The following is a 21441-nucleotide window of genomic DNA, read 5'->3' as shown; positions in this document are numbered from 1 at the left end:
TATGGTATGGGCAGGCGTGTGTTATGGACAACGAACACAGGTGCATTTTATTGATGGCATTTTGAATGCACAAAGATACCGTGACGAGAACCTGAGGCCCATTGTTGTGCCATTCATCCACCACCATCACCTCATGTTGCAGCATGAAAATGCACGGCCCCATGTTGCAAGGATCTGTACCCAATACCTGGATGCTGAAAATATCCCAGTTCTTGCATGGTCAGCATACTCATTGGACATGTCACCCATTGAGCATGTTTTGGATGCTCTGGATCGGCGTATACGACAGTGTGTTCCAGGTCCTGCCAATATCCAGTATCTTCGCACAGCCATTGAAGAGGAGTGGACCAACATTCCACAGGCCACAATCAACAACCTGATCAACTCTATGCGAAGGAGATGTGTTGCACTGAGTGAGGCAAATGGTGGTCACACTAGATACTGACCCAGACCCACCCGGACCCCCCAAATACAGTAAACCTGCACATTTTAGAGTGGCCTTTTATTGTGGCCAGCCTAAGGCACAACTGTGTAATAATCATGCTGTCTAATCAGCATCTTGATATGCCACACCTGTGAGGCGAATGGATTATCTCGGCAAAGAAGAAGTGCTCACTAACACAGATTTGGACAGATTTGTGAACAATATTTGAGAGAACTAGGCCTTTTGTGTACATAGAGAAAGTTTTAGATCTTTTAGTTCAGCTCATGATAAATGGGGGCAAAAACAAAAGTGTTGCATTTATAATTTTGTTCAGTGTATGTATCAGTTGCTGAATCTTATTTTTTTAATTTTATTTTTTTCTGTTGGCTACTGCAATGCTCCCCTGCTTTGAAATATTTAGGGAAGCTTTATGGATATCGATGACTTATCACAAAAGACTGTAAAAAAAAAAAATGAATACTCTAGTAAGGCTTTAGTCTATCGCCTTTAGTTTTGAGAGGTAACAGAAATAAAAAATATAAAGAGAAAACAGATTTAATGTTTTGTATATAAATTCAGTAATATTTAAAAAAATGTGCAAATTAGTTACATTTCTTGGGGAGTTCTTTAGTTCAGAGTTTTACCCTCATGGCTTTTGCATTCTTATAAGCTTAACTCTCACTTCCTACAATTGACAATATACACTCACCTAAAGGATTATTAGGAACACCTGTTCAATTTCTCATTAATGCAATTATCTAATCAACCAATCACATGGCAGTTGCTTCAATGCATTTAGGTGTGTGGTCCTGGTCAAGACAATCTCCTGAACTCCAAACTGAATGTCAGAATGGGAAAGAAAGGTGATTTAAGCCATTTTGAGCATGGCATGGTTGTTGGTGCCAGACGGGCCGGTCTGAGTATTTCACAATCTGCTCAGTTACTGGGATTTTCACGCACTACCATTTCTAGGGTTTACAAAGAATGGTGTGAAAAGGGAAAAACATCCAGTATGCGGCAGTCCTGTGGGCGAAAATGCCTTGTTGATGCTAGAGGTCAGAGGAGATTGGGCAGACTGATTCAAGCTGATAGAAGAGCAACTTTGACTGAAATAACCACTTGTTACAACCGAGGTATGCAGCAAAGCATTTGTGAAGCCACAACACGCACAACCTTGAGGTGGATGGGCTACAACAGCAGAAGACTCCACCGGGTACCACTCCTCTCCACTACAAATAGGAAAAAGAGGCTACAATTTACACGAGCTCACCAAAATTGGACAGTTGAAGACTGGAAGAATGTTACCTGGTCTGATGAGTCTCGATTTCTGTTGAGACATTCAGATGGTAGAGTTAGAATTTGGCGTAAACAGAATGAGAACATGGATCCATCATGCCTTGTTACCACTTTGCAGGCTGCTGGTGGTGGTGTAATGGTGTGGGGGATGTTTTCTTGGCACACTTTAGGCCCCTTAGTGCCAATTGGGCATCGTTTAAATGCCACGGCCTACTTGAGCATTGTTTCTGACCATGTCCATCCCTTTATGACCACCATGTACCCATCCTCTGATGGCTACTTCCAGCAGGATGATGCACCATGTCACAAAGCTCGAATCATTTCAAATTGGTTTCTTGTACATGACAATGAGTTCACTGTACTGAAATGGCCCCCACAGTCACCAGATCTCAACCCAATAGAGCATCTTTGGGATGTGGTGGAATCAATATGGGCCAACATTTCTAAAGAATGCTTTCAGCACCTTGTTGAATCAATGCCACGTAGAATTAAGGCAGTTCTGAAGGCGAAAGGGGGTCAAACACAGTATAAGTATGGTGTTCCTAATAATCCTTTAGGTGAGTGTATACAGAGAAGGTACCAAACAAATTCATCCTTTTAAATCCCTAAAGTAATCTTAAATCCCTAAAGAAAGTGTTATTCTTTACTTGATTGAAGTGTAGTTACAGCACAAAAATATTTTTCATTGCTTTGCATTGCATTTAAGAAGCCTAGTATACTATGACACAGCCCCTTAAATGAACTAAGTGTTAGTGAAGATGGGCATGCTTTCACATATTCACATAACACTGGTCTAGTGATGAGCTTAGGGTGAAACCTCTACACACACATTCAGCTCAATGTCCCCAAGTTTCAGGGAGAAAGGAGCTTAAGGTTATTGGGATGTTGCATTTCAGGTGTAGCATTTTTTTTTTTGGCATCGAGCAGATCGTAGTCACTTCAGTTGTAAACATTATAGACATGAGAGTGGAAGGAATATTCTCTGCCTGTGGAGTTGGAGAGGCCCCACACACCAAATACATTAGTGGAGGAATTGGTTAGAGGTTAGAGGTAGGAGCTCAGCGGGTGGAAGATATCACTGGCCTTTGTATAGAGCCCCACATCATCAGCGCTGTATGGGCACCGCCCAATCGTGATGAAATGGATGAACAGTATTGCCCAAGACGTCTTTGAGAAGATTGAAGACAAATGTCATGAGGTGAGTCTTTTTCTCAGTAATTCAGGTTTGACAAATAGTCTTAGATTAATGTGCACCAGCTCTTTAGAAACAAAGTTCTAGCTGTCAATAAACTGTATACATACAGTATTTTCTCCCATTGCACGTTCAAGAAGTACTATTCATGCACAAGGCCTTGCCTCATCATCGCGCTCAGCAGTCAAAAGTCTATGTGTCCTCCCGAGCACATCTCGCAAAACCATTCAGCTTTTTCGTACATTTTATCTGGCACACGCTGGAGGTGATCGCATATGTGGGCCAACAACCATGACTGATCTCAAAGGCACCCAACCTATTACTGTAGTGAGACGAAACAAGGCGTCCCAGTCCGATGCCACCCTCTACTGGGACTCTGCTGAAATTACACTTTACTTTTTTGAGGTCAGTGGTAGATGTGAACTTGGACTTAAGATAGAAAAGTAAAATTTTTCAACTTGCAGGCTCACAATCTAGCAACCTTTGGGTTAAGGAATAAATCAATAGGCTATCAGTCACTGGCATTGACAGATTTTGCTTAGTCTAATTTCTGCTCACTGCCCATCTTCCTAGAACAGTCAGCAGCAGGTTTTAAAAAGGCTTTTCCCACTGGCCTAACAACATATGGCATAAAATGATCATGAAGTTCACATTTAATGAAGAGGGAAAGAATATAACCAGCAATATTTTATGTACCCCACATATTACCCTTAAATGATTTACAATTATTTTGATGTTTACCCATGGAATTCAAATACTTGCAATTATGAAAGTGTGCTTATCATTAAAATTAACATTCTGTTAATCTAAATACCCAGCATCAATCTATACACAATACCAAGATTCTGAGGTTTCGGAGAGAATTTTGTTGATAGATCTGGGGAGGGTTATAAAAAATTTCCCAGGAGTGCAGTGGGCTCCATCATTGAGAAATGGAAGGAGTTTGAAACCATCAAGACTCCCTAGAACTGGCCATCCGGCCAAATGAAGTAACTTGGCTATTCTAACAGAATTTCAGAGATTCTCCACAGAGATCGTAGACCCTGCCCGAAGGACAACCATCTCTGCAGCACTTCATCAATCAGGCTTTTATGGTAGTGTGGATAGACCACTGGTGTCAAACTGGTTCCATGGATGACCAAGTGTCTGCAGGTTTGCGCGTTTACCTTGTAGTTGATTGATTAATTAGGTTCCTAATTAGTTAGGATTTCCCCTCACCTGGTTGTTTAGGTCTTATTAGGGCACCAACTGAAATGGAAAAAATAAAAACCTGTACTCACTAGGCCTTGAGTGGAATCGGTTTGACTCCTGTGATCTAGCCGGAAGTTGAGTAAAATGCATATGACCTTCTGTATTTTGCCAAACTGCGTTTGAAGTACTCATAAGTGCATAAGGAAAAAGGTTATCTGGGCTGATGAGACCAAAATGGAACTATTAGGTCTAAATGTCAAACACTTCATCTGGTTAGCACTACGTCTGGTTAGCACTACGTCTGATGAGCGCTACGTCTGATGAGCGCTACGTCTGATGAGCGCTACGTCTGATGAGCGCTACGTCTGGTTAGCGCTACGTCTGGTGAGCGCTACGTCTGATGAGCACTACGTCTGATTAGCCCTCTTTACATGGATGCATTTTGGTGGGAGCATCATGCTATGGGGATGCTTCTCAGCAGCAGGATCTGGGAGTTTGTCAGGATTGAGGGGCCGAAAGGACAGAACAAAATACAGAGTGGTCCTTGAAGAAAAAAATAACCTCAGACTGGGGTAAAGATTCCTCTTTCAGCATGACAACAACCCTAAGCACACAGCTAAGACAGCACCAGAGTGACACCTGGACAGGTCTGTGAATGTCCTTGAGTGGCCCAGCCAAAGCCTTGACTTGAATCCCATTAAAATTCAGTGGGGATACCTGAAGATAGCAGTTCACTGACACTCTCCATCCAATCTGACAGAGCTTGAGAGGATATACATTGAAGAATGTGAAGAACTGCCCAAATCCAAGTGTGCAAAGCTGGTAGAGACATATTGCTGACAACAGCTGTTCTAAAAGGTTCTGAATAGTCTGAATACTTAGTCTGAATGTACATATTTCAGCTTTTTGTATTCAATACACTGACACAAATGTCTAAAACATGTTTTTACTTGGTCATTAAGGGGTTTGTGTAGATTGTTCACCAAAATAGTTTTTTTAATTAATTAGATTCAGTCTAAAACACAACAATTAGTTTTTGAAAATGAAGGTCCAAAGGCACTTTGGTTCTGATTGGGTATAAAGAGCAGTTTCATATTACAAACACACTAAGTGCCTTTACCATAATGTTGGAAGATAAACCCTTATCTTCTTCCAACAGAGGTGTTTCACACTCAACACGTGACCCAAAGCTAGCCCTACCAGTGGTGGCTTTCAATCACTCTGCCGCTGTTATGTATGTGCTAGGAATATTTTGACAGTTATAAAATGTCTGTTACAAAAAAGGGAGAATACATTTTTAGTGCATCTAGAGCACAGCTGAACAGAAGACCTGTGGGTTGATATTTAATGGAGAACAGGCCACAACAATGAGTGGAATTACAAAAACAACTACTTTGGTTTGAAACTGAAAGGTAAGCTTTACACTAGTGAAGCACTTTAACATAATCAGCCTGTTAAGCTTGTAGAATGACAGAAATGTGTTCCAACCACAATTTATGAGAGACACATGATTCAATGAGGTTGTCCTGTTATTTCACAGTATGTAGATCCATACGTATCTGCTGCTGCAGCATTTACTTAGCAGGCCGGCCTATTCTGAAATACAAACCAATGGTTTCTGTTCATATGATACATTTTTCTTTCCGCAGGATGCTCGTCGGTTCAGGGCTAGCCTTCCTCCTACTCCTGGTCACCTCCACCGCAGGTCCTCAGCCCTGCCGGTGTTCAGCTCTCCCGTCTGCAGTACTACAGGTCAACTGCAGCTCCCTGAACCTCACCGAAGTGCCCCCTCTCTCTCTGGACACCACCGAGCTCCACCTCCAGGACAACCATCTGTCCAGAGTACCTCCGGGGCACTTTGACAGGCTCCAAAGTCTAAGGAGCGTCACCCTGTCTGGGAACCCATTCCACTGTGACTGTGGCATCCAGTACCTGTGGGCCTGGCTGAGGAGGAACCGGGCTGTCGTGTCTGGTGCGGTGCCCACCTGCGCCAGCCCCGGTAGCGTGGCGCACGTCGCCGTCACTTCCCTCAGCGAGAGCTACTTCTCCTCCTGCGGCCGGCGAAGCTGCACGGACGGGGCGTACGGCATCCTGGTGGGGTCGATGCTGTGCGGTGTCATTGGCCTGCTGTTGTGGAGCCTGCGGTTGGCCAAGAACTCCACCTTCACTCTTGACATCACTCGGAGACATGCCGGGTTGAACCTTGAATCTTTGAAGTCACTGAAGCCCAAACACAGGAGGAGCCTCCAGAGGACTCTGTGTGAGGAGAGCGAAAACTCCGCTCTCCTCACCTGGACCGACGACACAGAGAGGCCAGCGGTTAACACACATATGTTGCCTCAGAGGCTCAACATGTTTCACAAGAAGCATGTAAAGATTAAGGCAATATGACGTGTGGAGGAGACAGCTGCGCTGACCAGATCTTTATAACCTCAGCTGATGAATGAGTTAATAAGCCTATTGAAACACTGTTTATCAGGCTTTTTGGAATGATATCTTGATTTGATCATTTTTTTACCAAGCCTGTAACTCTCTGGAACCGTTATCTACCATTGCTGTTATGTGTAGTAAGTTGTTTTACTTTATTCATTTACATTTAATAAACGATGCTCAAGTAAAAAAAGAGTATAGTTGCTCATTTATTTTATTTAAATTGAATTTCTGATATTACATTAATGTAGCAGTCACCTTTTTATTGAGAGTTTGATTCAGTTCGTAGCACTGACATTTCAGTCCTGAGAGTGCATGTCTTCCATATTAAATCAAGCCTTTAATTGTATGCTTTTAAAACTGGTCATGGAAAAACAGTTGAACAGCCCTGTTGATATTTAGGAGAAATATGGTATACAAATGGTACTTCCTGGTATCTTTTGCATTGTATCTTCAATGACAAAGTTATTTTGTCCACTATTTTCTACTCTCTTATCATGAGTCATTACCATGTCAGTAATCAGCTGTAATATAACAGCCCTGTTGATATTTAGGAGAAATATGGTATACAAATGGTACTTCCTGGTATCTTTTGCATTGTATCTTCAATGACAAAGTTATTTTGTCCACTATTTTCTACTCTCTTATCATGAGTCATTACCATGTCAGTAATCAGCTGTAATATAAAGTGTTACCAAATAACACAGCTATTTTCAAGATCCACTCCGTTGTTGCTTCTGGTCAATGAAAACCATTCAATGTGACCAATAACCATTGTAGATCTACTTGGCTAACACCAATTCTACACTTGGAGAATAGGGAGGGCTAATTTCAACAGTATTTATCACCCAGGGGCTTTGCCTAGACAAGTTACCCTCAGCTGTCTCTCTCAGCGTGTTTGGGAGTGGCCAGCATGTCAGCAGGAAATCTTTGACATAATTCAAATAGAAGTTTGCTTTGTCCCTGTTCATGTTGTTTATGCACATTTCATTTTTTTTTTTACCTTCATCCAATCTGCAAACACTGTAGACAAGAGTGAAACTGACATTTTGTGCATGACAGAAACAAAACCAGTAGGATGGCAAAAACTAAAACAGGTTTTAATTTCTATTACGTCTGTTTTCATGTAAACAAAGTAATTCTGTTAATCTTCAGCACTGAAAAATAGGTAAATGTTTCTCTTTATTTAAGCTAAACTATCTTCAATCAAACAAGCAATACTGACGTTGACAACATCTTATAAAACATGTAACACACAACTAAAATGCTTGGCTAATCCACCATTTAAAAAATACCTTTTCTTATATTTATATATTTAATATAAATATAAATGGCTAGGTGTAGTCTTTGCCTCTGCAGTAAAGGTTCTAATGTCAACAACAAGTGATACATTTACAACTAAGGGCAAGATTACTAGCCCATATGGTAATATTAAATGACAAAGAATTGATTTTGTTTTGTGCAAATACAAGTTTACAGTTAACATTGCTAGAAATAAAGTAGACAGCACTGTTGAAGGACGGTATTGCAGCCTACATAATTATGTAATCTTACAGTACAGTATAATGCATTAAATCTATATCATGAAATGCATGGACAGATGTAACAGGCTTACAGAAATGTGGTCAGTCTCAGCAAGTCGAAATCATACTAATACAAATATTTATAGTAGTCACGAAGATAAATAAGACAACGAATCAAATTAACCATCTAACATATTTTCATAATCTTTATACATAATAGCAACTAAGAGAATGTGTTAATACTATTGAATAAAAATAACATGCCATTACATAAGTGGGTAATTGTGCTTAACGTTAACCCCTATAAAACAATGTAAAAAAAAGGAATAGAAATTAAATTAAATCTCACTACAGTATTCTCCACTGTTATGAGTTTAAATGTGACCTCTGTTTTGTTCCTTCAATGCCCTTAGAAGTCAAAATGACTGAGTATGTGGTGTTTCCCAGTTTAAAACCAAGGGGCTTTCCATGTCCATTTTATCATGCAAAACAATTGACAACACAGGACAAATGGATAATTGTCAGTCAGTTGGATCTGCCCTTTATCCTTTCAGGACTCCTTTATCCTTTCAGCCATAGAATTTGAATAGAATCATCAAGAATTCTATGGCCAGCACAGGCCTATTAAGATCTCTGCGGAGAACGTCACTGAGGCGCAAACTTCTCCTGCTCAAAGATGAGCTCCACGGCGTCAGCCACGTCCTGCACGATGTGCCCAGGCTCCACCAGCGCTGGGTCAAAGCGGAAGTCGCGATGCCCGTGGAACACAGTCTCCTTGATGCACTGGTTAGCATCGGTGGGCACCTCCGTGTGGGGGTTGTACACCCCAGTGCAAACCAGGATGGACTTGCAGGTGGTGGCGGAGGGCGGAGCCAGCTCACTCTCCCAAGCGTTCTCGGCGTGGTCGTTGTCCTGTGGCAGGGCTGCGCTGGAGCCTGTCCCGGTGGCCATCTTAGCCACAACTTTGGAGTTCTTCCTCCTGTTCCTCTCCTCCAGATGTCGGTTGTAAAGGTTGGCCCCGTAGATGTCAGTCATCAGATTATCCCTGAGGTAGACAAAACCAGAGGAAAAAGAGAGGAATTCAAGTGGTACAGGTGGTACACCCCACCTCATGGATATCAGCAGAACTGCTTCAAGAGGAATTCAACGCTGCTTTGAATCCCTCAAAAGGAATAACTGATTTTAACCCAGTTTATTTCACATAATATAAATGGCTTTTTGTGATTTGACGTGACAGCTGTCTTACCCAATAGCATAGAGGGAGGTGATGGGTTGTGTCCAGTTTCTCTCCACAGCCTGGGCTCTGATAAGAAACTCTGCGAAGTGATAGGTCAGTTCGCTGGGTTTCCCCATCAGGGCCTCATACTTCAGCTCTTTACCAGTAATCTTCTTATATATGTTCTCCAGGCACACCAAGAACGTCCCATGACCAAACCTAGAGTAGATGATATACAGAATCAAAAAGAAACGAGAGTACTCATTTGTCCCATTTGACAGCATTTTTGAAGGCCAGACATCATTGAGCTCGGTCCCATTATGCATTTTGGACATGAATAAACTCTGTGAGGAGAAAAACAAATGTCTTTGACTCTATTCATATGTGTCCTTTCACCACATTACAACAACAGCTTTGAGCCACCATGGTTACCGTGGAGACTGGGCTTCGGCCATCCACATTAGGTCCATGTTGCAGGCCAGCAGGGGGAGGTGGGGCTGCTTCTGACTGTGGTGGGCTCCGCTCAGGTTCCCATTGGTCAGCAAGATGTCAATTATCAGCTGGAGGTTGGTCTCCCATCGAATGGGCTCCCCGAACAAAATAACAGCTGGACCAGGACAAGAAAATTAATAGAATGTTTAAGTCCAAGGACAATTACAGTGACATTTCACCAATGAGATCAGAAAAACAGTATCTGTTCGCAAGCGCTTACCTTCTACGGTGGGAAGGTTGGCAATAGGACTGGACTGAAAAGAAAAGGAGAGAATTTTAGCATAACCTCTTATATATAGCCTGTCTATGAACGTATTTGTATACACTCACTGGTACTTTGGGTCGTCTGTTGTGGTCAACCATATCCAGCAGTGGAAAGGACTCTCTCAGCATGTCAATACTGACCACATTCTGGAAGCCAAGGCTTTACATGGTTAAGGACTACACATAGATTGCTTATAATGAGCTGACTTCCTCTGTATTTGAAATGCTATATTTTCTCTCGTAAGGTCAAGCTTGATGATGTCTGACAGTAGATTTTAAAAGGATACTTTTTGGCAATATCCAGGACTGGTCCTTGTCCTGATACCAGAACACACTTGTCATGGTACTTTGTGAACATTCTCAGTGGACTGTGTGACATGATTACCTGGTCCATGGCAATCTGGTAACAATAAACTGTTGTCAGATAAGACTGATCCAGAGGAAGACTGGCATGCAACAGGAAATATCTTCAAGAGGTGATTCTAAGTTGCAACCACCCTCAAACAAAAAACTGTTGTCAGATAAGACTGACCCAGAGGAAGACTGGCATGCAACAGGAAATATCTTCAAGAGGTGATTCTAAGTTGCAACCACCCTCAAACACACACTAGTTTACATTTTCTGTGAAAATGTACATAATTGTCTAGGTACCTCTATTGGTCTTGACATTTCTTCAAAGTTGACAGAAAATGTAGAAAATGTACACTACCGTTCAAACGTTTTGGGGAAATGTCCTTGTTTTTGAAAGAAAAACAAATATGTTGCCCATTAAAATAACATCAAATTGATCAGAAATACAGTGTAGACATCGATAATTTTGTAAACGACTATTGTAGCTGGAAAGTGAGGAATTCTAATGGAATATCTATATGGGCGTGCAGAGGCCCATTATCAGCAACCATCAGTCCTGTGTTCCAATGGCACGTTGTGTTTGCTAATCCATGTTTATCATTAAAGAGGCTAATTGATCATTAAAAAAAACTTTGCAATTATCTTAGCACAACTATAAACTTTTTTGCTGATTAAGGAAGCCTTCTTTAGACTAGTTGAGTATATAGAGCATCAGCAACGGTTCAGTTACAGGTTCAAAATGACCAGAAAAAAAGAACTTTCTTTTGAAACATCTGTCTATTCTTGTTCTGAGAAATGAAGGCTATTCCATGTGAGAAATTGCCAAAAAACTGAAGATCTCGTACAACGCTGCCTTCTACTCACTTCACAGAACAATGTAAACTGGCTTTAACCTGAATAGAAGTTGGAGTGAGAGGCCCCAGTTTACAACATGAGCAAGAGGGGTCAAAGACATTAGTGTCTAGTTTGAGAATCAGGCACATCACAGGTCCTCAACTGGCAGCTTCATTAAATAGTAACCGTAAAACACCAGTCTCAACATCAATAGTGAAGAGGTGACTCTGAGATGCAGGCTTTCTAGGCAGAGTTGAAAAGAAAAAGGCATATCTCAGGCTGGCCAATAAAAAGAAAAGATTAAAATGGGCAAAAGAACACAGACACTGAACAGAGGAAGATTGGAAAAAAGTGTCATGGACAGACAAATCAAAGATGCTGGAGGAGTGCTTGTGCCATCTGTCAAGCATGGTGGAGGCAATGTGATGGTCTGGGTGTGCTTTGGTGGTGGTAAAGTGGGAGATTTGTACAGGGTAAAAGAGATCTTAAAGAAGGAAGGCTATCACTGTTTTGTTACGCCATGCCATACCCCCTTGATTGGAGCCAATTTCTGCCTACAACCGGACAATGACCCAAAGCACAGTGCCAAACTATGCAAGATTTATAGAGGGAAGAAGAAACAATCAGCTGTTATTCTGTCTAAACTGGGGTGGCCAGTTCAGTGACCGAATCTCAAACCGATTGAGTTGTTGTGGGAGCTGCTTGACTGTATGGTATGTAAGAAGTACCCATCAAGCCAATCCAACTTGTGGGAGGTGCTTCAGGAAGCATGGGGTGAAATCTCTTCAGATTACCTCAACAAACTGACAACTAAAATGCTAAAGGTCTGCAAGGCTGTAATTGCAGCATATTAAGGATTTTCTGATGATAGCAAAGTTTGAAGGACACAATTATTATTTAAATCAAACAATTATTTCTAACCTTGTCTATTAATTTTTGTGTATGTCCAATTCAAACTCATTTTATGTATGTTTTCATGGAAAACAAGGACATTTCTAAGTGTCCCTAAACTTTTGAATGGTGGTGTACATGTGCAGAAGGGATGCAGTATGGGACATGTTTTAGCAATCCTTTCTGTATGAGCCATGTAAAAAAAAATGCCACCAAGTGGTTATATTCCTTCATCCAGTCCTGATTCATATCCTTACCCTGCAGTACGTGACAATATTGTTCTGGCTAACATGGACTAAAACGATGACTAAGAGTGATGGTCTGGTCATTGTGGTTGAGGAGTTCTTTGCAACACTTACAGGCACTCCCAGGATATGTGAGAGCTGGTCCGCTTTCGTCTGCCGCATGCAGTTCCCTGCGTTTGTAACAAAAACAACTGGTACCACAAATTGTCCCTGAGAGTTGACCAGTTTTTGGAAGGTCTTTTTTGCAGCAGGAATAGGCATCTTTCCCCGGACAAGAACACCATCAATGTCAAACAGCAGGCCAAAACGTGGTTGTGGCTGAGGAAGAGATCGAGAGAGAGAATGGCTTATTCCAGCATCTAGACCAGGTGTGTCCAAACAGTTCCATGGAGGGCCGAGTGTCTGCAGGTTTTTGGTTTTTTCCTATAAATTGGTTCACACATAAACAACCAGGTGAGGGTAGAAACTAACCAATTAGTAACCTAATTAGTCAAAGTACAAGGTGAGAGCGAAAACCTGTAGATATTCATCTTCATGGAACCGTTTGGACACACCTGGTCTAGATCATTAGACATATCATGACAGTTTGACATATCATTAAATTCAACCCAATGGGATCAACACCCACAACATCCCAAAACCATGGGACTGAGATGGTATTTAACAACACATATCTACAGGGGGTGGACAAAATGACCGAAATACCACATGGAAAAGGACTATTCCTTTGAAGTAACTGAATCAAAAAAACTAAGCAGTTGAGGTAACACAAGGTTAACTGCCTATTAGCAGTGCATATTTTTCATTCAAGGGTGGTTTTATGAACACCAGTGCAAAGCAGATTTCCATCCACTTCATCCATCAAAGAACTGGAGGCTTTTTTTCTTAAAGAATGGTGCATCATCCAAAAACCCATAGTTCATTACATGTATGACAGCATTCCAAGAATGATTGGAGCTGTTATGAAGGTTTTACTCATTAATGTGTTCATATATTGTTAGATGTTTCTGTTATTTGTTGTTATATCAGTATTGTATGACCATGCTGAAATCTTGCAAGCACACATTCTTTTCGCTAGGTTCTGGATCAGGCAACAAAAGAGCTTTGCTTTCATATGTGACGTGAGAGTGGAAGTTCATAGCTTATAACTACAATTCATGGGTAGAACTAAAACTCCTCATAAAACGTGAAACAAAAAAACATGTTTTGTTGGAATTTCACAAAACTGAATTGAAAGAATTTTCCTTAAAAATAATAATCATTGACCATTATTTTACATTTGTATGTAAAATTGCTATATTTACATGATTGTGTCTCACAGCATTGCAAGAACCAGTGACTGTTGATCTGAATGGCACATACACAATCCTAATGTAATTTAAAATTCTAATTTTCTTTCAAAATGAGTGGTACATTTCATTATGCTAGATGGAACTACATGTATTATTGTATTATTTAAAACAAATATCACAAAAACATTATCATCAATAGTCTGCATATTTTAATGTTGTTCTTTTGATAATGCTTTACAGACACAGCACATTACAAAATGGAATTTCAGAACCGAATCTCAATGCCCACTACACAGAGAAATTGGCCCTAATAAGCAATGTAACCAATCACAGCCCTCTGCGGGTGTAGAGTATAATTACATAAAAAGCATGTGGGTGTAGAATAGGGCCAATATAATTTACAATGCTAAGAGCTGTTCTTAATTAAATTTCATGGAGTGCATGGACACAGGGCTTAGCTGTGGTATATTGCCAATACGTTCTCTTACAAACCAGGTGGTTTGAATCCTGAATTTCGATTGGCTGATACCCGTGGTATATGGTCTCATAATCCATGGCTATGACATACCTAAGCGCTGTGTCCAGGTATGTCATACCACAGATACTCTGCAATGTTTTGTGCCTAAAACAGCTCTCAGCCATGGAATACTGGCCATATACTATACCCCTTTGTGCCTTATTGGTCACATGTACCACAGGAATGACATTAGGCCACTTTTTACTGCTCTAAGTGTGTCTGTAACCTGTTTATAAAAGAAATGAGGCATCTTGGGGATTTTTGATATATTGCCATTATACCACGTCTAATTGCTTTGTCCATTCACTCCATGATGTGTCGTGTCTACGAACAGCACTTAGCCATGTTATCCTGGGCATATACTGCACTCCTTATTGATACACATATCATGGCTATAAGCCAATCAGCATTCACAATTCAAACCATGTGTAACAGTATACTGAAATTGGTGCATAATTCCATTATATTAAAATGTAATGATAATTGTTTTGTAGTACTAACAAATTAAACATTAAAAAACATATGCCAACTTCATTTTTTCATGTTAATAGAAAGAACTACAAGACATTGGGATTTAAAATGTTTGAGTCTCCTAAAGAATATACTTCTTAATGTTTTATCAAATCTATCACGTATACAGCAATATTTATAGAGAAATAAGATATGCCGTACTACCACACACATTGAGGGGATTATATGGGATGGTGATTAAAATCCAATCTCTCTTTCTTTTCAAATGGTCCTTAATAATATCAAACATTGAAGGGGGATAAAAGCAGCATTGACTGCAGTGCATCTTTGTGATCAAAGGCAGAAACCTCTGGGAATGACACAGCAGAATGCATCATCAACATCCGCATTATAGACAAAACATTACCATACAGCACCCACTAAAGATTGGGATTTGGCATTAAAAGGGGGACGTTGTTTGGATAGGGAAAAACATTGGTTGATTGGTTCACATGTTACCAAATTGAAATGTGCAAAATGTGTCGAAGTTTTATTAAATGTAGGTCTAACATTGTCAAGACAATAAAACGTTATGTGTTAAGGATGTTTTTTTTCTCAGAAAAACAAACACGTCTTGCAATGAAATCGTAGTTGCTCTTAAGTCTGATCCTCTAGAGACGGTAACATTCGTGGACACAAGTTAACCACTACGCTGGTACATTCTTTGGTGTGCCTCCCATTACAAGGAAACATTTGGCTACAATGTATCAATTGCCTGCAGAAGTCTACAATGAATCAACTGACGGTGCAGAATTCATTAGGAAGTAACAGCTGCAGTTCAAATCGTACCTTGCTATCAGACACGGTTCCGCTAAGCCCGCACTGAGAACCGGCAAATCCAGCTCTTCGCCTGACTTGTCGGTTATACAGGGCGTTCAGAGCCCGGTAAAACCGCAGGAGTCCCCTCATCTCCTACTTTCACCGGGACCGAAAAAGAATGAAGCCCGAATAAAAAGCCGGCTTGGGCTAAGCTGGCTGTTAGATTGGGCTTGTTTTCCTCCGATTTTCTCCCCCCATTGATTTTTTTCTGGGCAAGGCTAAATGACGACATTATGAGAAGTAGGAGGTCCTTGCCGTTGAAAACGTTGAGACTGAAAATCGTCAACAGCAGCAGGCAGAACTATTGTGGACTGCAGTCCCGCTGCCATTTTGAACATCAGGTGGAGCGATCGAAAGGAATGGGGGGAAAAAAACAAGCCAATGTCAATCTGTGTTTATAGATCAAGATTACTTTCCTACTGCAATGAACGCAATACACCAAATAGAAATACCACAAAGAACTAACTGTACTAAAAAACATGATATCCGCGGAGTCGTATGTGGGTCTTTATATATAGGTTGGCTAAATTTACACTGCAAGTGTCACTAGAGGGGAATTTGACATGGAAATCTGAGCCAATGGTTAAGAGATGACAGGAGGATTCCCTATGCAGGCACAACCTGTCCTACATTCTCTTTGGGAGATGAGGGGGGCACCCAAAGGCAATGAGTTCATTTAAAAATGTTAAGACATTTTACCAACCATCTAATTCAGGGCCATTTTTTGATGTTCAACTTCGGTTTAATTGATGCCAATGGAATTCAAAGCTGCTAAATTAGAAATACAATACATACAAGTAGTCAAGCGTAGAAAGAAATGCTGAGACAAGAATCTTCTTCCCCGTGCTCCTCCCGCTTTATTGATAGTTTAAAATTACATTTCTATGTTCTAGGACTTCAGTTGCATTTTCCTTCCGACTTAAAAACTGAGTACAAGCAAATGGTATTTTTACAGTAGTCTAAGTGATATTGTACAAAAATAACATTTGATTTCTGTGAAAACATTCTCCATTCCCAAATAACTGCTAATTCTGATGATCTGACAACTGCTCTTGATGCTAATTTTTTCTCCAAGATAAACATTTCCAAAATCATATTGGGAAAAATCTACCTTGGTCTATTTTGTGATAGCCTGCTCCTTGAAATTGTAAACACATTTCTTTTTTTATAAAAGAACTTAAGATTCTTTCAATTCCTCCAAAATGTAACGGCATTTACCGATATAACGTAGTTTGTTATCGCCCGGCACTTAGCTGCTTGTTGGGCCCAGATGCAGATGGATCATATGCTGTGACCTGTTTCCCACATCATACGCTCTTGGCCAACTCATGTTTTCCCACTAAAACAAACCAAAAATAACCATACATGGAAGTTCAGGTTTCCTTTTACTCCCTTCTTCCTCCCCATCTTACTGAGACTTACTTTCCACAAGCCCAGGTCCTCTATATCCCATATATTTAGTCCCATTCATTCATCTCTGCTCACCAGTGGCTGGGAAAGGGGGTTCTTTAACAAAGCATTATACATACTGTAACACCGCTACCAAACTAAACAAACATTTTTTTGTATTGAATGCATAAAGATATTTTCCCCCCTTTCTTCATATTACATGTCGAGAGGCTCACTGGCCCGGGACTAGCCTCTGTCAGCCAACCTTTGGCCAGTGAAGAGGATTCAGAGAAAATAATACAACCAACCATCAAATCAGAAAAAAATAGGAGGGGCAACAAAGGGCACTGATTATGCGGTGGCTTCGATGGTACACTCTTTGGCCAGGTGGCCGGTGTTTCCACACTTGTAGCAGTTCACCTCGCTGGCTTTGCTGCACTGCACAGCAACATGGCCGATCTCACCACACCTGGAGGGGCAAGTCAATATAGCAAAGAATTCAATTAATTTTACATAACATTTCACATTTTCATGGTTCTGGTGGAGACGAACTAAATTGGAAATACTAAAATGCATTTGGCTAACTCTCAAAAAGCAGATGGAACATGTTCACAGCATTAAAAAAAACCATTCAGAAACAAAGCACAACTACTTGAAAGCTTCAAGGTGGTACATACCTATGACTAAAGTCTACAACAACAACAAAAAAGCATTTCCCCAAAAGAAGGGGGTACCAGTTACTGCATGTCACTCAAAGACTTGTCGAAACGCCATGTTTGTTTGTGCTTTCAGCAGTTGCTAGTCATGTGTGCTCTGTACATGGGAACAGGCAGGTATGAGTCATACCATGAGTTTCAATTACCAAATGCCGCCCCCCCCCCCCCCCCCCCCACACACACAAAAACACTGGTCACTCACCTGTAACATTTGACTTTATCGCAAAGTTTCTGGATGTGACCGAAGCCTCCGCAGGAGTAGCACTTCTGCTCGTTGGCATGGTCACAGTCCCGGGCCACATGGCCAGCTTTGCCACAGCTGTAGCAACACTGCTCCCTTTCCTTCTTAGGTTCCTTGCAGTCCCGGGAAATATGGCCACTCCGGTGGCAGTTGTAGCAAGCTGAGGAGAAAAAACAATAGTATGTCTAACATGTGTTCTATTAGTGAACGCATAATATGAAGTTGTCACAACTATACTACATCAATTAAGACCACCATATAGCAATAATTAATACTCTTAAACACCATTATAAAAGCAGTTGCATTGTATATTGTCTGTAACATGTAATAAACCTGGTACAAATGTAGTGAAATTCTGTGTCCCTAGAGCCTTCATCTACAATAGATGACAGTATTGTTACTAACTGCAAAACTGTCTATACTACACATTTAAAAAGTTTGTTGACAAAACCATGTGTGCACTAAGCATTCACTAAAGGAATTAAAATGGTTCTCACCATCCTCAGTCTGTTCACAGTCCCTGGCAATGTGACCTTGCTCTCCACAGCGATAGCAGAACAGATCTAGAGAAAGAAGAGACCAGGGCTTGCTTCACACTCATCCATTAAAAAAAACACAGACAATCCATTTGTATCCAATTTGAGATAGTGCTTGTGAAGGTAACTACAGTTATAAAATGGATGTTCTAAAAAATATATATATTTTGATATCCCACTTATAACAATGTGATGAGTGAAATCCCCCATAATACTTAGGTTATCAGTAGGAAAAGACCTTTGTACTCAGTTAAATTAAGGCAGCTACTTCAAACCGGTAATTCATCCCTGCTTGAAAAAAAAAAAGTCTCTCTCTCACTCACACTACAGAATTAGTTAGGGTGTGTGCCAAAAACCAAGAAAAGTACCCTTTCCTCTTCCTCGGCCCCTGCCGCGACCACGCCCCCCGGCCTCGGGACAGTTCTTGATCCAATGCCCAGGACGTCCACATCGGAAGCACTCGCTGCTACTCATCTCCATAATCTGTGAATAAAACAGAAAATTCTTATTGAAAACTAAAATTGCAAGGTTGTCTACTAGTTAATTAGAAAGACGCAGGGTAGTCCAGAGAAGAGGCAAAGGTCAGGTGTGGGTAATAAAATCTATACTGATAAATGGCTTTTCCTGACTCAAATAAATGATTGACTGACTCAAACATGTGGTAATGTGAGTAGCAAGCTCTGGTATCTAGTTAGCTTGTGGCTACTACTATTCTAAAATGTCAAAAGGAAGGATCGGTATGCCACCTGTCACTAGTTGCCTTTCGATGAATTACAGACACATGCTATGCTGGCACTAAAGTAGCGACACGTGTGACAAGCTTGAACTCCATAATCTGAGAATAATGAAATATGTTAATTCTGAGCAAAGACCAGCTAATTACAGTATCCCATTATCACCTCCGTGTGCTGTAAGGTATCAGTAAATAAAAAATACAGCAATCCATCTAAATAAAGAAAAGGCTGGTTAGCTAAAAAGTAACCAAATACCAAGAGCCTGATTTTGGTGGTAGTAACGTTACCGCACTGTACTTACCTGACTGAAAGACCAACAATATCTGAAAATTGCCAATTCTTGTTTACAAGTTAGCTAGATAGTTAGCTAACGTTTAAGGCAAATTCAATTTCATAGTTAGTTAGGTACAGTACACGCGGGTCATTTAATATTAAAATTAGAGAGTTATTGCTGAAATGTTAAATTAGTTTAACAGCAATATAGTAGTTTGGTCATGGCTACCATCTACAAGCAAACTGACATGCGGACAAACTAACGGGCCTACTTTAAAATAGCTAACTAGCTACTATAGCATGTAAGTATTAACACGGTAATGAAAGATGTCACGTCTTGCCAGTTGATAACCATAAGCAAGGCAACCTACTGCACACAAACCTGGTTAACTCTACCGAGTTACTGTTTTAAGAAAAGCCATAAAATGGTAGTTAACATCGTAAAAAGCGCGACCAGTGCATGCTGAGGCTTTCTGGCCTTGTCACGTTGAGATGGCAGCAGCTGCTTGCAGTGTAACATTAGCAAAACGCTAACGTTATGACCACCACTGCAGTTTCGAATGTGGAATTGGCATTGCAAGGCCGCGTTGGAGCCATATAAATTCTAAAATGTTCAATGCTCAACCATATTCAAAATAGTTCGTTACGATACTAAATTGTTATCCACATCAATTGGAACTATTATAATTAAGCCAAATTACAATACTAATAGGCGTAATTTCCCGCGCATAAAGAACCACGTCGTTGTAGTAGCTAGGCCATCCATGGACCTACTAGAAAAGGCTAAGTAGCTAATGCTAGTCGTTAGCTAACATTAACAAGCCATACCGCCATTAATACATAGATTTCAGAGACGCACTGTATTTTATAGTGGATATTTGTTTCATACATTCTCTACAATAACAAACAATTTACATAAAGCGATCCTTTGTAATTAAGTGTTTTTATTACTCACCTTACTTAGCTACCTAGCTACGCGACTCTGATGTTTACGCCTCCTCTCTCCGTTGCGCCACATGCGGTGTGAACACGAGTTTCTTGAGTGTCATTCACGCTGTCCAGTCAAAGCTACTGCAGCACTTGGGCACGTTTTTTTTCCTGGACCAATTGCAAACGAGGGAATGTGGACACCGCCTCCATGCAGTGGCGAATCACTGAACAAAACAGAAGTCATGTCCCACCTTCCATGTCCCACCTCCAAGCAGAACTGTTCATCAGTGATTCAATCCTGGTCCTGGAGGACCATAACAGTCCTGGTTTTTGGTTGTATCTGGTAAGCGCACTCACATGGTGTCCCAGTTCTGAATCGATGGCTAGACCACAAAAACAAAGTAGACAGCCCCTAAACCCTAGGCTCTTGAATTATGTTTTACATTATTACATATAAGTGTGTTTGCAGATGCACTTGCCCAAGCAAATGAGAGTGGTGACCAGAGTTTATAACAAACACAACTCACTAGGAGTCTATCCACATATGTTCAAAAATGTTGTTTTGTTGATTAAATGTGACACTTCACTGCCAGCTGCTTCACACAGAGGATTACAGGTCCCATTAAATAGTGAGTGATAATATCCCTGTAAGTGAGCAAAGTTGTTCAATCGTCCCCTCAAGCTCTTGTAAACTGGACCAGCACTTAAGATGGCAATCAACAGTGTCTCCAGTCTAGATAGGGATTCCCTTGAGGGAAGGTGGCTAGGGCAAGTGCCTAGGGTTTGTTCACTTTGGTAATGGATACTAGCCAATGCCCTGAAGTAATAAGACAATAACAACAGGTGTTGCATAGCCTTGGCCTACAGTCACCACTGTCAAATCTCAGATGACCTCATACAATCAGCCATATTTTGATGTTCATTCATTACCATTTAGTGTAGAACTGGTACAGTTATAGCCTAAATGCAATGATGGAACCATTTCCTCTTTGGATACATTCTAACTGGCTTCCCATCTACATGTTGTAAAAGGCTGCCTACACACTGTATCAGTGTTTACTGGCACAAGTCATCTCATGGGCATACAAGTAATCTATCAGATATAATTAGTTGTCATTTAATATTGAACATAGTC

The 21441-nt window shown here is 40.8% G+C and overlaps 3 protein-coding genes across 4 annotated transcripts in view; 1 reads left to right on the top strand and 2 right to left on the bottom strand.

Moving 5' to 3' along the window:
- LOC105029144 (IQ motif and SEC7 domain-containing protein 1) overlaps window positions 1-5854 on the top strand; it is a 174811-nt gene extending 168957 nt beyond the window's left edge. Inside the window, exon 15 of the mRNA XM_020051665.2 lies at window positions 5753-5854. Coding sequence (XP_019907224.2) covers window positions 5753-5775 — 23 coding nt within the window. The 3' untranslated portion in view covers window positions 5776-5854. The remainder of the gene's footprint in view (window positions 1-5752) is intronic.
- A 929-nt stretch (window positions 5855-6783) lies between these two features.
- Window positions 6784-16216, bottom strand: LOC105029142 (haloacid dehalogenase-like hydrolase domain-containing 5). The gene is made up of 8 exons (XM_010902331.3): window positions 15458-16216; window positions 12464-12667; window positions 10316-10428; window positions 10095-10188; window positions 9985-10018; window positions 9705-9879; window positions 9303-9491; window positions 6784-9101 (listed from the first exon to the last, which is right to left on the bottom strand). Exons 1-8 carry the CDS (start codon window positions 15575-15577, stop codon window positions 8702-8704), a joined length of 1329 nt encoding a protein of 442 aa, XP_010900633.1. The 5' UTR covers window positions 15578-16216; the 3' UTR covers window positions 6784-8701.
- Window positions 16217-16319: 103 nt separating this feature from the next.
- cnbpa (CCHC-type zinc finger, nucleic acid binding protein a) lies at window positions 16320-20455 on the bottom strand. Of its 2 annotated transcripts, none has more exons than XM_010902330.4 (5): window positions 20332-20455; window positions 18738-18852; window positions 18331-18396; window positions 17795-17993; window positions 16320-17345 (listed from the first exon to the last, which is right to left on the bottom strand). In XM_010902330.4, exons 2-5 carry the CDS (start codon window positions 18847-18849, stop codon window positions 17228-17230), a joined length of 495 nt encoding a protein of 164 aa, XP_010900632.1. In that variant the 5' UTR covers window positions 18850-18852; window positions 20332-20455; the 3' UTR covers window positions 16320-17227. The 2 variants fall into 2 exon arrangements, with proteins under 2 accessions (XP_010900632.1, XP_034151880.1); XM_034295989.1 differs by lacking the exon at window positions 16320-17345 and adding an exon at window positions 17359-17689.
- Window positions 20456-21441: the final 986 nt, after the last annotated feature.

Source organism: Esox lucius, chromosome 12 (genome assembly GCF_011004845.1).
Source record: "Esox lucius isolate fEsoLuc1 chromosome 12, fEsoLuc1.pri, whole genome shotgun sequence".
NCBI lineage: Eukaryota > Metazoa > Chordata > Actinopteri > Esociformes > Esocidae > Esox > Esox lucius.
This window is presented reverse-complemented; position numbering and strand designations above follow the sequence as displayed.

Excerpts from the sequence above, each read along its gene's own strand:
- LOC105029142 (XM_010902331.3), bottom strand. The coding sequence starts at position 15,577 with ATGAGGGGACTCCTGCGGTTTTACCGGGCTCTGAACGCCCTGTATAAC. Across the intron at positions 9,492-9,704 it reads GCCGAAGCCCAGTCTCCACG|GTTTGGTCATGGGACGTTCT; the intron begins GTAACCATGGTG and ends CATCTACTCTAG. Across the intron at positions 9,102-9,302 it reads ACCTCCCTCTATGCTATTGG|GGATAATCTGATGACTGACA; the intron begins GTAAGACAGCTG and ends TGTCTACCTCAG.
- cnbpa (XM_010902330.4), bottom strand. The coding sequence starts at position 18,849 with ATGGAGATGAGTAGCAGCGAGTGCTTCCGATGTGGACGTCCTGGGCAT. Across the intron at positions 17,994-18,330 it reads CTGTGAACAGACTGAGGATG|CTTGCTACAACTGCCACCGG; the intron begins GTGAGAACCATT and ends TTTTCTCCTCAG. Across the intron at positions 17,346-17,794 it reads GATAAAGTCAAATGTTACAG|GTGTGGTGAGATCGGCCATG; the intron begins GTGAGTGACCAG and ends TTGCCCCTCCAG.